Source organism: Oncorhynchus tshawytscha, unplaced genomic scaffold, assembly GCF_018296145.1.
Source record: "Oncorhynchus tshawytscha isolate Ot180627B unplaced genomic scaffold, Otsh_v2.0 Un_contig_3338_pilon_pilon, whole genome shotgun sequence".
In the NCBI taxonomy this organism is placed as follows: domain Eukaryota; kingdom Metazoa; phylum Chordata; class Actinopteri; order Salmoniformes; family Salmonidae; genus Oncorhynchus; species Oncorhynchus tshawytscha.
Window position 1 is genome coordinate 167,501 of NW_024609575.1, and position 13,521 is coordinate 181,021.

Sequence of the window (13,521 nt, forward strand, 5' to 3'; positions counted from 1 at the left end):
ACATACAGCACCTTGACACACACCTGAACACATACAACACCTGAACACATACAACACCTGAACACATACAACACCTGAACACATACAACACCTGAACACATACAACACCTTGACACACACCTGAACACATACAGCACCTGAACACATACAACACCTGAACACATACAACACCTGAACACATACAACACCTTGACACACACCTGAACACATACAACACCTGAACACATACAACACCTTAACACACACCTGAACACATACAGCACCTGAACACACACCTGAACACACACCTGAACACATACAACACCTTAACACACACCTGAACACATACAGCACCTGAACACACCTGAACACACACCTGAACACATACAACACCTTAACACACACCTGAACACATACAGCACCTTGACACACACCTGAACACACACCTTAACACACACCTGAACACATACAACACCTTAACACACACATCTGGCCTATTCCCTAAGACATTGATCAGATCTTACTACTACTGCTACTGCTACTAATACTACTGCTGCTACTACTACTACTCCTAATACTACTGCTGCTACTACTACTACTGTACACAGCCTTCATGTTTAGTATAGTGCATCTGTCTGTCTGTCTCAGACTCTCTCGTCTGTCTGTCTGTCTGTCTGTCTGTCTATCAGACTCTCTCGTCTGTCTGTCTGTCTGTCTGTCTGTCTGTCTGTCTGTCTGTCTGTCTGTCTGTCTGTCTGTCTGTCTATCAGACTCTCTCGTCTGTCTGTCTGTCTGTCTATCAGACTCTCTGTCTGTCTGTCTGTCTGTCTATCAGACTCTCTCGTCTGTCTGTCTGTCTGTCTGTCTGTCTGTCTGTCTGTCTGTCTGTCTGTCTGTCTGTCTGTCTGTCTGTCTGTCTGTCTGTCTGTCTGTCTATCAGACTCTCTCGCCTGTCTGTCTGTCTGTATGCGCCTGTCTCTCAGTTTTATTTCACATCTTCTAATTGGGTCAACACCATTATTTTCTGTCCCTCCCTCATCCCCCCTTCTGTTTCTTCTCCTCTTCCTCGTCCTCCTTTCTCCTACCAATGTTCTGATTTGTAAAAACCTGTGACTCGGAATGGGACGATGGAATCCTCAGTAACAGTTGATGGGGACACGGATCATATCATATATAGATTAATAAGGGTCATTGACGGTTTTGGCCCATGGCGTAATATATTTTGTACTAAATACATTGGACTTCTCAATTGACATCTCTGTAGCGACAGAGATTCTGTGTGTCCCTCGTCGATCTCCTCCTGGGTTTCTATCATCGAGAAGAGAGGCCTTGGCAGAGTGCTTCGTGTAGGAACAGTCCTGCGCTTGTGCTCTGTGTGTGTGGATGAGTTTTGGGTAGCTTTATATGCGAGTGTGGCAGCATTAGAACCTATTGTGAAATAGCACTGCTGCCCCCTGGTGGTGTGAAGAGATAACAGTTGAAGCCTCTCGGGGAACCAGTGCACTGCCTGTGCAATCTACGGACCGATCTAAAGTTCTACAAACATGTTTTATACCCTGTGTAGTTGACCTGCACTCCACTACCTTCCCAATAAGCACACGTCCTATCTGATTATTTCATTATTTTTCACTGACGATTGTTTTTTACATTTTTGGTTTATCATTGTATGTCACAGCAGAAAATGGTTCACCACCAGCGGCCATTTTGACCTGATTTTAGTTTTCTTTGTGACATTTTGTATGAATTTAAATTTTTATGGTGCACTCAAGATTTCAGATGCATGAATCAAATAACCTGAAATTAATTAATCAAATGGCTTGAAATAAATGAATCAAATTGCTTTTTTAAATTGAACCTTTATTTAACTAGGCAAGTCAGTTAAGAACAAATTCTTATTTACAACGATGGTCTAGGAACGGTCTTGTTCAGGGGCAGAACGACAGATTTTTACCTTGACAGCTCGGGGATTCGATCCAGCAACCTTTCGCTTTACTGGCCCAACGCTCTAACCACTAGGCTACCTGCCACCCCTACACTCTAACCACTAGGCTACCTGTCTCCCCTACACTCTAACCACTAGGCTACCTGCCGCCCCTACACTCTAACCACTAGGCTACCTGCTGCCCCTACACTCTAACCACTAGGCTGCCACCCCTCCTAACCACTAGACTACCTGTCTCCCTACACTCTAACCAAGTAGGTGCTTGAAATGAAATGAATCAAATGGCTTCTAAACTAGGAATGACTTCCTCAAATGGCTTGAAACAAATTAATCAAATGGCTTGAAATGAATAAAACAAATGGCTTGAAAAGGAATTAATCAAATGGCTTGAAATGAATGAATCAAATGGCTTGAAATGAATGATTCAAATGGCTTGAAAAGGAATGAATCAAATGGCTTGAAATGATTGCTCATTATGGGGAGTCAGTCATTGCCTGCCGTTCAGGGGAATCGATTCCGATGATTCCTTTGTAAATAAGCTCTATGCTTCTCTCCTGTCCTCTTGCTGTATCCCTCTGCTGCTGAGACAAAGCTGCTACTGATGACGGTGAGGATGATGCTGAAAACTGCACGATATCTCTGGTTCCTTCTACAATTGGCTGAAATGGAACAAATCTGACTCCTGACTTCTGATCTTTGACCCCTAGACAGTGTTCTGTGAACCTTGTGTGCACCTGTGCTTTGTGGTGGGGTGGTGCCTGGGGGTTGATGGTGGTGGGGGTGTTTTGGGGTTATTCTTGCCTGGCATCTCTCCGTTGCACCAATACCAATACAAGGGAATTAGGTGGTTTAGTGTGGACTTGGCCCCTAGTCCCTGATCTTGGGTCAGTTTTTAATTTCTCATTTAATGGTAAAAGGTCAGGTTTGTGGGAGTGGAAGCTGATCCTAGATCTGTCGGGTGAAGGGTGTATTATCCTCCTTCAAGGGTCCTATGAGTCTGAGTTGACCCTCTATCAGCTCCTCTTTCCTCTGTTCTCACTCTCACTGTCTGTCTCCCCTCACCCCTCCTTCCTCTCGCCCGGCCCCTCCCCTCCCCTCGCCCGGCCCCTCCCCTTGGCCCGGCCCCTCCCCTTGGCCCTGGCCAATGAAGGACGGATGATGAGGATGGAGAAGACGAGTCTGCTGCCCAAGGCAATCGGGGCGGGTCCTCATGATAACCTGTACCGCGTGCACATGCCCAGCCTCTACAGCTGTGGTAGCAGCTACGGCAGCGAAGCTAGCATCCCTGCTACGGCCCACACTGTCAGCAATGCCCCTGTTACTGAGTACATGTGAGTTAGCACCCCACCGGTAGCCGCTAGCTGAAACAACACACTGCCTGCTACACAAGCTAGCCACGCGATCTCCATTGCCTGCCATACATTATTGTAGCTAGCGAGTGAGTTAGCCTGCTAGCCACATGTCAGTTAGCACCGCTAGCAGAATCGACACACTGCCTGCTATACAAGCTCAAGTTAGCCACGCGATCGCCATTGCCTGCCAAACATTATCGCTAGCTAGCGAGTGAGTTAGCATGCTAGCATAAACAAACACTGCCTGCTATCAGTTAGCTATCAGTTACCCAAGTGAAGCTACACTGCCTGCTCAGTGATGTACATTAGGCTACATGTGAGTAAGCCTGCTAGCCATATCGGAGTTAGCTTTTACACATTGCCTGCCTGCCATACAAGTTAGCTATTGCCTGCTACCAATTAGCCACACAATTGCCATTGACTGGTATCGGCCTAAAGGGTGTGAGTTAGCCTGCTAGCGGGAACCCATTGCCTGCCAGTCACTAGCTAGCACATGCTATCTAGTCAAGTCACTGATCATTTGAGCCTGCATGGACAAACGTTGCTACTATTGTAATATTTAACCACCGGGCTGCCACATTGAAGACAGATACACTCACAAACGTATATAAAGTAGCCTAAGTTTGTTTTATTCAGTAAAGAGTCCCTATGTCTTCGTGTCACTGATAAGGACCTCGTTACAGATCATGGTCAGCATGATGATACCCAGTAGTGTTCCCATAAAGGTGCAACACATATCAATCTGCATGGTTGAACGCTGTGGCCGTACAAGGTTTTACACCCTTCATCTACACACATGATGACTGCAGTATATGTTTCTCCTCCTCGTCCACTTCAATAACGCACTTCAGTTCATGTAATAGGCCTGCATACCTTTTCAACTAGTCAAGTAATAGGCCTGCATACCTTTTCAACTAGTCACCGTAATAGGCCTGCATACCTTTTCAACTAGTCACCGTAATAGGCCTGCATACCTTTTCAACTAGTCAAGTAATAGGCCTGCATACCTTTTCAACTAGTCAAGTAATAGGCCTGCATACCTTTTCAACTAGTCAAGTAATAGGCCTGCATACCTTTTCAACTAGTCAAGTAATAGGCCTGCATACCTTTTCAACTAGTCAAGTAATAGGCCTGCATACCTTTTCAACTAGTCACCGTAATAGGCCTGCATACCTTTTCAACTAGTCAAGTAATAGGCCTGCATACCTTTTCAACTAGTCAAGTAATAGGCCTGCATACCTTTTCAAGTAGTCAAGTAATAGGCCTGCATACCTTTTCAACTAGTCAAGTAATAGGCCTGCATACCTTTTCAACTAGTCAAGTAATAGGCCTGCATAGGACAATAATATAGCAGACAAGGTGCTGTTGTTGTGGACGCCGACCACATACTGAGGGTCTGAGGCTAAGTCCCAATGATCTCTCCTTCCTCTTGAAGTGTGCACTCATTCACCACTCCCCACCATTGTAAAAAGCATTTGATTGATGTTGGCATGGATACTAGAATACTAGATGGAGTTTCCGTATTCCAGTCATATACATGAAGGGAAGTGAACAAGTGCACACTTCGGGAGAAAGGAGAGATCATTGGGACGCAATCTAGTTGTTGTAGGGAGGACTGTAGTGCAGGAAGTGACAACAGAAACCAGGAAGTGACGTCAGTAACCAGGAAGTGACCTCAGTAACCTCTCCTTTGTGACGCAGGACCCAGAACGCAAACTTTCAGACCCCCAGGTGTGAGAACACGCCTCTGATTGGCAGAGAATCCCCTCCACCCTCTGTAAGTGCACACTTTCTAGTACACACTCTACTACAGTATGCCCCCTCCGAACCCTGAAGGTGTTTTACCTTCGAGTGTCGAAATACCATCGCAAAGGTCATTTTGGCAGCCTGGCTTTTTAAATGTAATAGATTGTATTCAAAACAGGTGTTTAGTCTGACAGATCACAGATGAAAAACAAGAAATTTTGTCAGTCTCTAATTCTGATGTAAACTCTGGTTAGTCTATTTTGCATGTCAAATGGAACCCTATTCCCTATGGGCCCTAGTCAAAAGCAGTGCACTATATAGGGAATAGGGTGCCATTTGGGACGTGGGTAATTATTTGAAGCGTGTTCCTACAAGATCTCTGTAAGAGGAGAAAACAGAGGTGAAGTTTCAAGGGCTATTCATTCATCCAACTGGGCCAGTGGTGCTAACCATTTGGTAGTAGAAGACTGGGCCAGTGGTGCTAACCATTTGGTAGTAGAAGACTGGGCCTGTGGTGCTAACTATTTGGTAGTAGAAGACTGGGCCAGTGGTGCTAACCATTTGGTAGTAGAAGACTGGGCCTGTGGTGCTAACCATTTGGTAGTAGAAGACTGGGCCAGTGGTGCTAACCATTTGGTGGTACAAGACTGGGCCAGTGGTGCTAACCATTTGGAAGTAGAAGACTGGGCCTGTGGTGCTAACCATTTGGTAGTAGAAGACTGGGCCAGTGGTGCTAACCATTTGGTGGTACGAGACTGGGCCAGTGGTGCCAACCATTTGGTAGTATGAGACTGGGCCAGTGGTGCTAACCATTTGGTAGTAGAAGACTGGGCCAGTGGTGCTAACCATTTGGTAGTATGAGACTGGGCCAGTGGTGCTAACCATTTGGTGGTACGAGACTGGGCCAGTGGTGCTAACCATTTGGTGGTACGAGACTGGGCCAGTGGTGCTAACCATTTGGTAGTAGAAGACTGGGCCTGTGGTGCTAACCATTTGGTAGTAGAAGACTGGGCCTGTGGTGCTAACCATTTGGTAGTAGAAGACTGGGCCAGTGGTGCTAACCATTTGGTGGTACGAGACTGGGCCAGTGGTGCTAACCATTTGGTAGTAGAAGACTGGGCCAGTGGTGCTAACCATTTTGGTGCTAACCATTTGGTAGTAGAAGACTGGGCCAGTGGTGCTAACCATTTGGTGGTACGAGACTGGGCCAGTGGTGCCAACCATTTGGTAGTATGAGACTGGGCCAGTGGTGCCAACCATTTGGTGGTACGAGACTTGACCTCTTGTACCTCTCCTTGAACCAGACTTCATCGCTGCATCATCAGGTCTCAATAAGGAAGTAAAGAGGCTGGGTTTGGCCCAGTTAACCCTTGAAGAGCTCCCTCTTATATCTTCATACCTCTTCATAGGAAAACAAATGGGTGTTGACATGTGCTCTTTCTTTTGAGACGCTTGGTGTCTGACGCTGGGTTTTCCCTTCTTCTTTTACGTTGTATCTCTTGAGTCTGTGGACGGGCGATACGGTCTTTCCAGTACAGCCATTGGTTAAAGCTGGTCGTTTCCGAAGACTTTTTACCTTGAAGTGACTTCCTGTCCATGTCCGTCCTTAATTCGTGTCCCCCCCCTAGTAAACCACAGCCGACGCTCCTTTAGTCCTGTCCCCATAGTGTGTCTGTGTGTACACGTCCTCTAGATGCATGTGACCTATGTATGTGTTCCCCTGTCCCCCCGTCATCACTAAACATCACGACTAGTTCTTCACCTGGGCTGTGTTCATTATGGAAAACCGTTTTACCATTTTATGAACCGAACGGAAACAAAGTAGCAAAGAAATGTGAGTTTCTATCGGGACAAATACAGGTAGGTCCTCTCCCAGTTTCGTTCCGTTTCCTTCCGTTTCAGAAGCATTTCGACAAACAGAATCAGAGGAATGAATTACATCCCTGATTCACAGGGCCAACTGCTGAAAACCACCCATAGAGGTGGATAGAGGTCACACAAAGGCTGGTTTAGAAGCAAATTATGTGCCCTCTATCCAACTCTATGACGCCATGTCATCCACCACCACCGTCTGGCAGTAGACACCACCTCGGTTTGGTGATGCACGGCGGCCATTTTGTGCCTCATGGCTCACCAAGCACTAGTTTCCACATTAGAGATGGGAAAACTGGGAAACCCAGCACTACAGTACTCCCTCACTAAAACCACTGACTAATATCAGGCTAACCTAACCTTCTACATCAGAATTAGAGCACTAATACAATTGATCAATTCAATATTTTATACTATTTCCTGTCTAATAATAATCATCTTGAGTTGAGTGCTAACGCCTGTCAAAAACCCTGCAGGACTATAATCCTAATCCTAATCAATCTCTGTCGTGATAATTGTTGTTTTTAATCCACAACCTCAGGCTGTCCAAATGACTAGTGAAGTGTGTGTGTGTTGGTGTGCGTTGCTTGTTTACCATAGTGTTTCCCTCTACCAACCCCCTCACCCTGTCCTCTACTCTCAATTCAATTCAATTCAAGGGCTTTATTGGCATGGGAAACATGTGTTAACATTGCCAAAGCAAGTGAGGTAGACAACATACAAAGTGAATATATAAAGTGAAAACAAAAATTAACAGTAAACATTACACATACAGAAGTTTCAAAACAGTAAAGACATTACAAATGTCATATATATATATATATATATATATATACAGTGTTTACAGTCTCTCTCTCTCTCTGTCTCTGGACACTTGTAAGCAGCATATCTCTACATACCCTTCCCTACTCCCTCCCCTTCTGAAGTACACTAGTATACATACCCTTCCCTACTCCCTCCCCTTCTGAAGTACACTAGTATACATATCCTTCCCTACTCCCTCCCCTTTGAAGTACACTAGTATACATACTCCTCCCTACTCCCTCCCTTCTGAAGTACACTAGTATACATATCCTTCCCTACCCTCCCCCTTTGAAGTACACTAGTATACATACTCTTCCCTACTCCCTCCCCTTCTGAAGTACACTAGTATACATACCTCTTCCCTACTCCCTCCCCTTCTGAAGTACACTAGTATACATACCCTTCCCTACTCCCTCCCCTTCTGAAGTACACTAGTATACATACACTTCCCTACTCCCTCCCCTTCTGAAGTACACTAGTATACATACTCTTCCCCTCCCCCCTTCTGAAGTACACTAGTATACATACCCTTCCCTACTCCCTCCCCTTCTGAAGTACACTAGTATACATACCCTTCCCCTCCCTCCCCTTCTGAAGTACACTAGTATACATACCCTTGCCTACTCCCCCCTTTTGAAGTACACTAGTATACATACCCTTCCCTACTCCCTCCCCTTTTGAAGTACACTAGTATACATACCCTTCCCTACTCCCTCCCTTCTGAAGTACACTAGTATACATACCCTTCCCTACTCCCTCCCCTTCTGAAGTACACTAGTATACATACCCTTCCCTACTCCCTCCTTCTGAAGTACACTAGTATACATACCCTTCCCTACTCCCTCCCCTTCTGAAGTACACTAGTATACATACCCTTCCCTACTCCCTCCCCCTTCTGAAGTACACTAGTATACATACCCTTCCCTACTCCCTCCCCTTCTGAAGTACACTAGTATACATACCCTTCCCTACTCCCTCCCCTTTTGAAGTACACTAGTATACATATCCTTCCCTACTCCCTCCCCCTTTGAAGTACACTAGTATACATACTCTTCCCTACTCCCTCCCCTTTTTACACTAGTATACATATCCTTCCCTACTCCCTCCCCCTTTGAAGTACACTAGTATACACACCCTTCCCTACTCCTCCCCTTTTGAAGTACACTAGTATACATACCCTTCCCTACTCCCTCCCCTTTGAAGTACACTAGTATACATACCCTTCCCTACTCCCCCCTTCTGAAGTACACTAGTATACATACCCTTCCCTACTCCTCCCCTTCTGAAGTACACTAGTATACATACCCTTCCCTACTCCCTCCCCTTCTGAAGTACACTAGTATACACACCCTTCCCTACTCCCCTCCTTCTGAAGTACACTAGTATACATACCCTTCCCTACTCCCCCTTCTGAAGTACACTAGTATACATACCCTTCCCTACTCCCTCCTTCGGAAGTACACTAGTATACACACCCTTCCCTACTCCCTCCCCTTCTGAAGTACACTAGTATACATACCCTTCCCTACTCCGTCCCCTTCTGAAGTACACTAGTATACACCCTTCCCTACCCTTTACACTACTTCCCTACCCTTCTGAAGTACACTACTAGACATACCCTTCCCTACTCCCTCCCCTTCTGAAGTACACTAGTATACATACCCTTCCCTACTCCCTCCCCCTTCTGAAGTACACTAGTATACATACCCTTCCCTACTCCCTCCCCTTCTGAAGTACACTAGTATACAGTGCCTTGCGAAAGTATTCGGCCCCCTTGAACTTTGCGACCTTTTGCCACATTTCAGGCTTCAAACATAAAGATATAAAACTGTATTTTTTTGTGAAGAATCAACAACAAGTGGGACACAATCATGAAGTGGAACGACATTTATTGGATATTTCAAACTTTTTTAACAAACCAAAAACTGAAAAATTGGGCGTGCAAAATTATTCAGCCCCTTTACTTTCAGTGCAGCAAACTCTCTCCAGAAGTTCAGTGAGGATCTCTGAATGATCCAATGTTGACCTAAATGACTAATGATGATAAATACAATCCACCTGTGTGTAATCAAGTCTCAGTATAAATGCACCTGCACTGTGATAGTCTCAGAGGTCCGTTAAAAGGGCAGAGAGCATCATGAAGAACAAGGAACACACCAGGCAGGTCCGAGATACTGTTGTGAAGAAGTTTAAAGCCGGATTTGGATACAAAAAGATTTCCCAAGCTTTAAACATCCCAAGGAGCACTGTGCAGCGTTAATATTGAAATGGAAGGAGTATCAGACCACTGCAAATCTACCAAGACCTGGCCGTCCCTCTAAACGTTCAGCTCATACAAGGAGAAGACTGATCAGAGATGCAGCCAAGAGGCCCATGATCACTCTGGATGAACTGCAGAGATCTACAGCTGAGGTGGGAGACTCTGTCCATAGGACAACAATCAGTCGTATATTGCACAAATCTGGCCTTTATGGAAGAGTGGCAAGAAGAAAGCCATTTCTTAAAGATATCCATAAAAAGTGTTGTTTAAAGTTTGCCATAAGCCACCTGGGAGACACACCAAACATGTGGAAGAAGGTGCTCTGGTCAGATGAAACCAAAATTGAACTTTTTGGCAACAATGCAAAACGTTATGTTTGGCGTAAAAGCAACACAGCTCATCACCCTGAACACACCATCCCCACTGTCAAACATGGTGGTGGCAGCATCATGGTTTGGGCCTGCTTTTCTTCAGCAGGGACAGGGAAGATGGTTAAAATTGATGGGAAGATGGATGGAGCCAAATACAGGACCATTCTGGAAGAAAACCTGATGGAGTCTGTAAAAGACCTGAGACTGGGACGGAGATTTGTCTTCCAACAAGACAATGATCCAAAAAATAAAGCAAAATCTACAATGGAATGGTTCAAAAATAAACATATCCAGGTGTTAGAATGGCAAAGTCAAAGTCCAGACCTGAATCCAATCGAGAATCTGTGGAAAGAACTGAAAACTGCTGTTCACAAATGCTCTCCATCCAACCTCACTGAGCTCGAGCTGTTTTGCAAGGAGGAATGGGAAAAAATTTCAGTCTCTTGATGTGCAAAACTGATAGAGACATACCCCAAGCGACTTACAGCTGTAATCGCAGCAAATGTGGCGCTACAAAGTATTAACTTAAGGGGGCTGAATAATTTTGCACGCCCAATTTTTCCGTTTTTGATTTGTTAAAAAAGTTTGAAATATCCAATAAATGTCGTTCCACTTCATGATTGTGTCCCACTTGTTGTTGATTCTTCACAAAAAAATACAGTTTTATATCTTTATGTTTGAAGCCTGAAATGTGGCAAAAGGTCGCAAAGTTCAAGTGGGCCGAATACTTTCGCAAGGCACTGTACATACCCTTCCCTACTCCCTCCCCTTCTGAAGTACAGTAGTATACATACCCTTCCCTACTCCCTCCCCTTCTGAAGTACAGTAGTATACATACCCTTCCCTACTCCCTCCCCCTTCTGAAGTACACTAGTATACACACCCTTCCCTACTCCCTCCTTCTGAAGTTCACTAGTATACATACCCTTCCCTACTCCCTCCTTCTGAAGTACACTAGTATACATACCCTTCCCTACTCCCTCCCCTTCTGAAGTACACTAGTATACACACCCTTCCCTACTCCCTCCTTCTGAGTACACTAGTATACATACCCTTCCCTACTCCCTCCCCTTCTGAAGTACACTAGTATACATACCCTTCCCTACTCCCTCCCCTTCTGAGTACACTAGTATACATACCCTTCCCTACTCCCTCCTTCTGAGTACACTAGTATACATACCCTTCCCTACTCCCCCCTTCTGAAGTACACTAGTATACATACCCTTCCCTACTCCCCCCTTCTGAAGTACACTAGTATACATACCCTTCCCTACTCCCTCCCCTTCTGAAGTACACTAGTATACATACCCTTCCCTACTCCCTCCCCCTTCTGAAGTACACTAGTATACATACCCTTCCCTACTCCCTCCTTCTGAAGTACACTAGTATACATACCCTTCCCTACTCCCCCCTTCTGAGTACACTAGTATACATGCCCTTCCCTACTCCCTCCTTCTGAGTACACTAGTATACATACCCTTCCCTACTCCTCCTTCTGAGTACACTAGTATACATACTCCTCCCCTTCCCTACTCCCTCCTTCTGAAGTACACTAGTATACATACCCTTCCCTACTCCCTCCTTCTGAAGTACACTAGTATACATACCCTTCCCTACTCCCTCCTTCTGAAGTACACTAGTATACACACCCTTCCCTACTCCTCCCCTTCTGAAGTACACTAGTATACATACCCTTCCCTACTCCCTCCTCCTTCTGAAGTACACTAGTATACACACCCTTCCCTACTCCCTCCTTCTGAAGTACACTAGTATACATACCCTTCCCTACTCCCTCCTTCTGAGTACACTAGTATACATACCCTTCCCTACTCCCTCCCCTTCTGAAGTACACTAGTATACATACCCTTCAGATTTGGGCAGTGTTACCCTTCCCTACACCCTCCCTTTATTTTCTGTTATTTTCTTTTCTTTCTTTTTCTCACTGGTCTCCCCCTACCACTCTCTCTCTCTTCCCCCCCCCCTCTCTCTTCCCCTCCTGAAGTACCCTATGTTTCTCTCTCAATATTTCTCCCCCTGTTATTTTCTTTTCTCTCTTCTTCCCCCTCCCTCTCTCTCTCTTCCCCTCCCCCTATGTTTCTCTCTCTCCCCCTACCACTCTCTCTTCCCCCTCCCTCTCTCTCTCTTCTTCCCCTCCCCCTCGTTCTCTCTCTCCCCCTACCACTCTCGCTCTCTTCCCTCTCTCTCTCTTCCCCTCCCTCTCTCTTCCCCTCCCTCTCTCTTCCACTCCCTCTCTCTTCCACTCCCTCTCTCTCTTCTCTCTTCCCTCCCTCTCTCTCTTCCACTCCCTCTCTCTCTTCCCTCCCTCTTCCCCCTCTGTCTGTCTTTCTCCCCTACCACTCTCTCTCTTCCCCTCCCCCTCACCCTCTCTCTTCCCCTCCCTCTCTCTTCCCCTCCCTTTCTCTTCCCCTCCCTCTCTCTCTTCCCCTCCCCTCCCTCTCTCTCTTCCCCTCCCTTTCTCTTCCCTCCCTCCCTCTCTCTTCCCCTCCCTCCCTCTCTCTCTTCCCCTCCCCTCCCTCTCTCTCTTCCCCTCCCTATCTCTCTTCCCCTCCCTCTCTTCTCCCTCTCCCCCTCCCTCCCTCCCTCTTCCCCTCCCTCCCTCTCTCTTCCCCTCTCTCTCCCCCTTTCTCTCTCTCTCTCTCTCTTCTTCCCTCTTCCCCCCTCTCTCTCTCTCTTCTCCCCCTCCCTCCCTCCCTCCCTCCCTCCCTCCCTCCCTCCCTCCCTCTTCACCTCCCACCTCTTCCCCTCCCTCTCTCTCTTTCCCTCCCTCTCTCTCTTCCCCTCCCTATCTCTCTTTCTCCCTCTCTCTCTTCCCCTCTCCCTCTTCACCTCCCTCCCTCTTCACCTCCCTCTTCACCTCCCTCTCTCTTCCCCCTCTCTCTCTCTCTCTCTCTTCTCTTCTCCCTCCCTCTTCCCCTCCCTCCCTCTTCCCCTCCCTCCCTATTCCCCTCCCTCTCTCTCTCTCTTCCCCCCTTTCTCTCTCTCTTCTCCCCTCTCCCTCCCTCCCTCTTCCCTCCCTCCCTCCCTCTTCCCCTCCCTCCTCCCTCTTCCCCTCCCTCTCTCTCTTCCCCTCCCTCTCTCTCTTTCCCTCCCTCTCTCTCTTTCCCTCCCTCTCTCTCTTCCCCTCCCTCTCTCTCTTCCCCTCCCTATCTCTCTTTCCCTCCCTCTCTCTCTTCC

At 46.6% G+C, this 13,521-nt stretch overlaps 1 protein-coding gene across 1 annotated transcript in view; it reads left to right on the plus strand.

The window, feature by feature from the left end:
• ttyh3b (tweety family member 3b) overlaps nt 1-13,521 on the plus strand; it is an 83,940-nt gene that overhangs the window by 64,909 nt on the left and 5,510 nt on the right. The window contains 3 exon segments of the mRNA XM_042316006.1: nt 3,072-3,120; nt 3,122-3,252; nt 4,975-5,050. Of these exon segments, the coding sequence (XP_042171940.1) occupies nt 3,072-3,120; nt 3,122-3,252; nt 4,975-5,050 (256 nt within the window).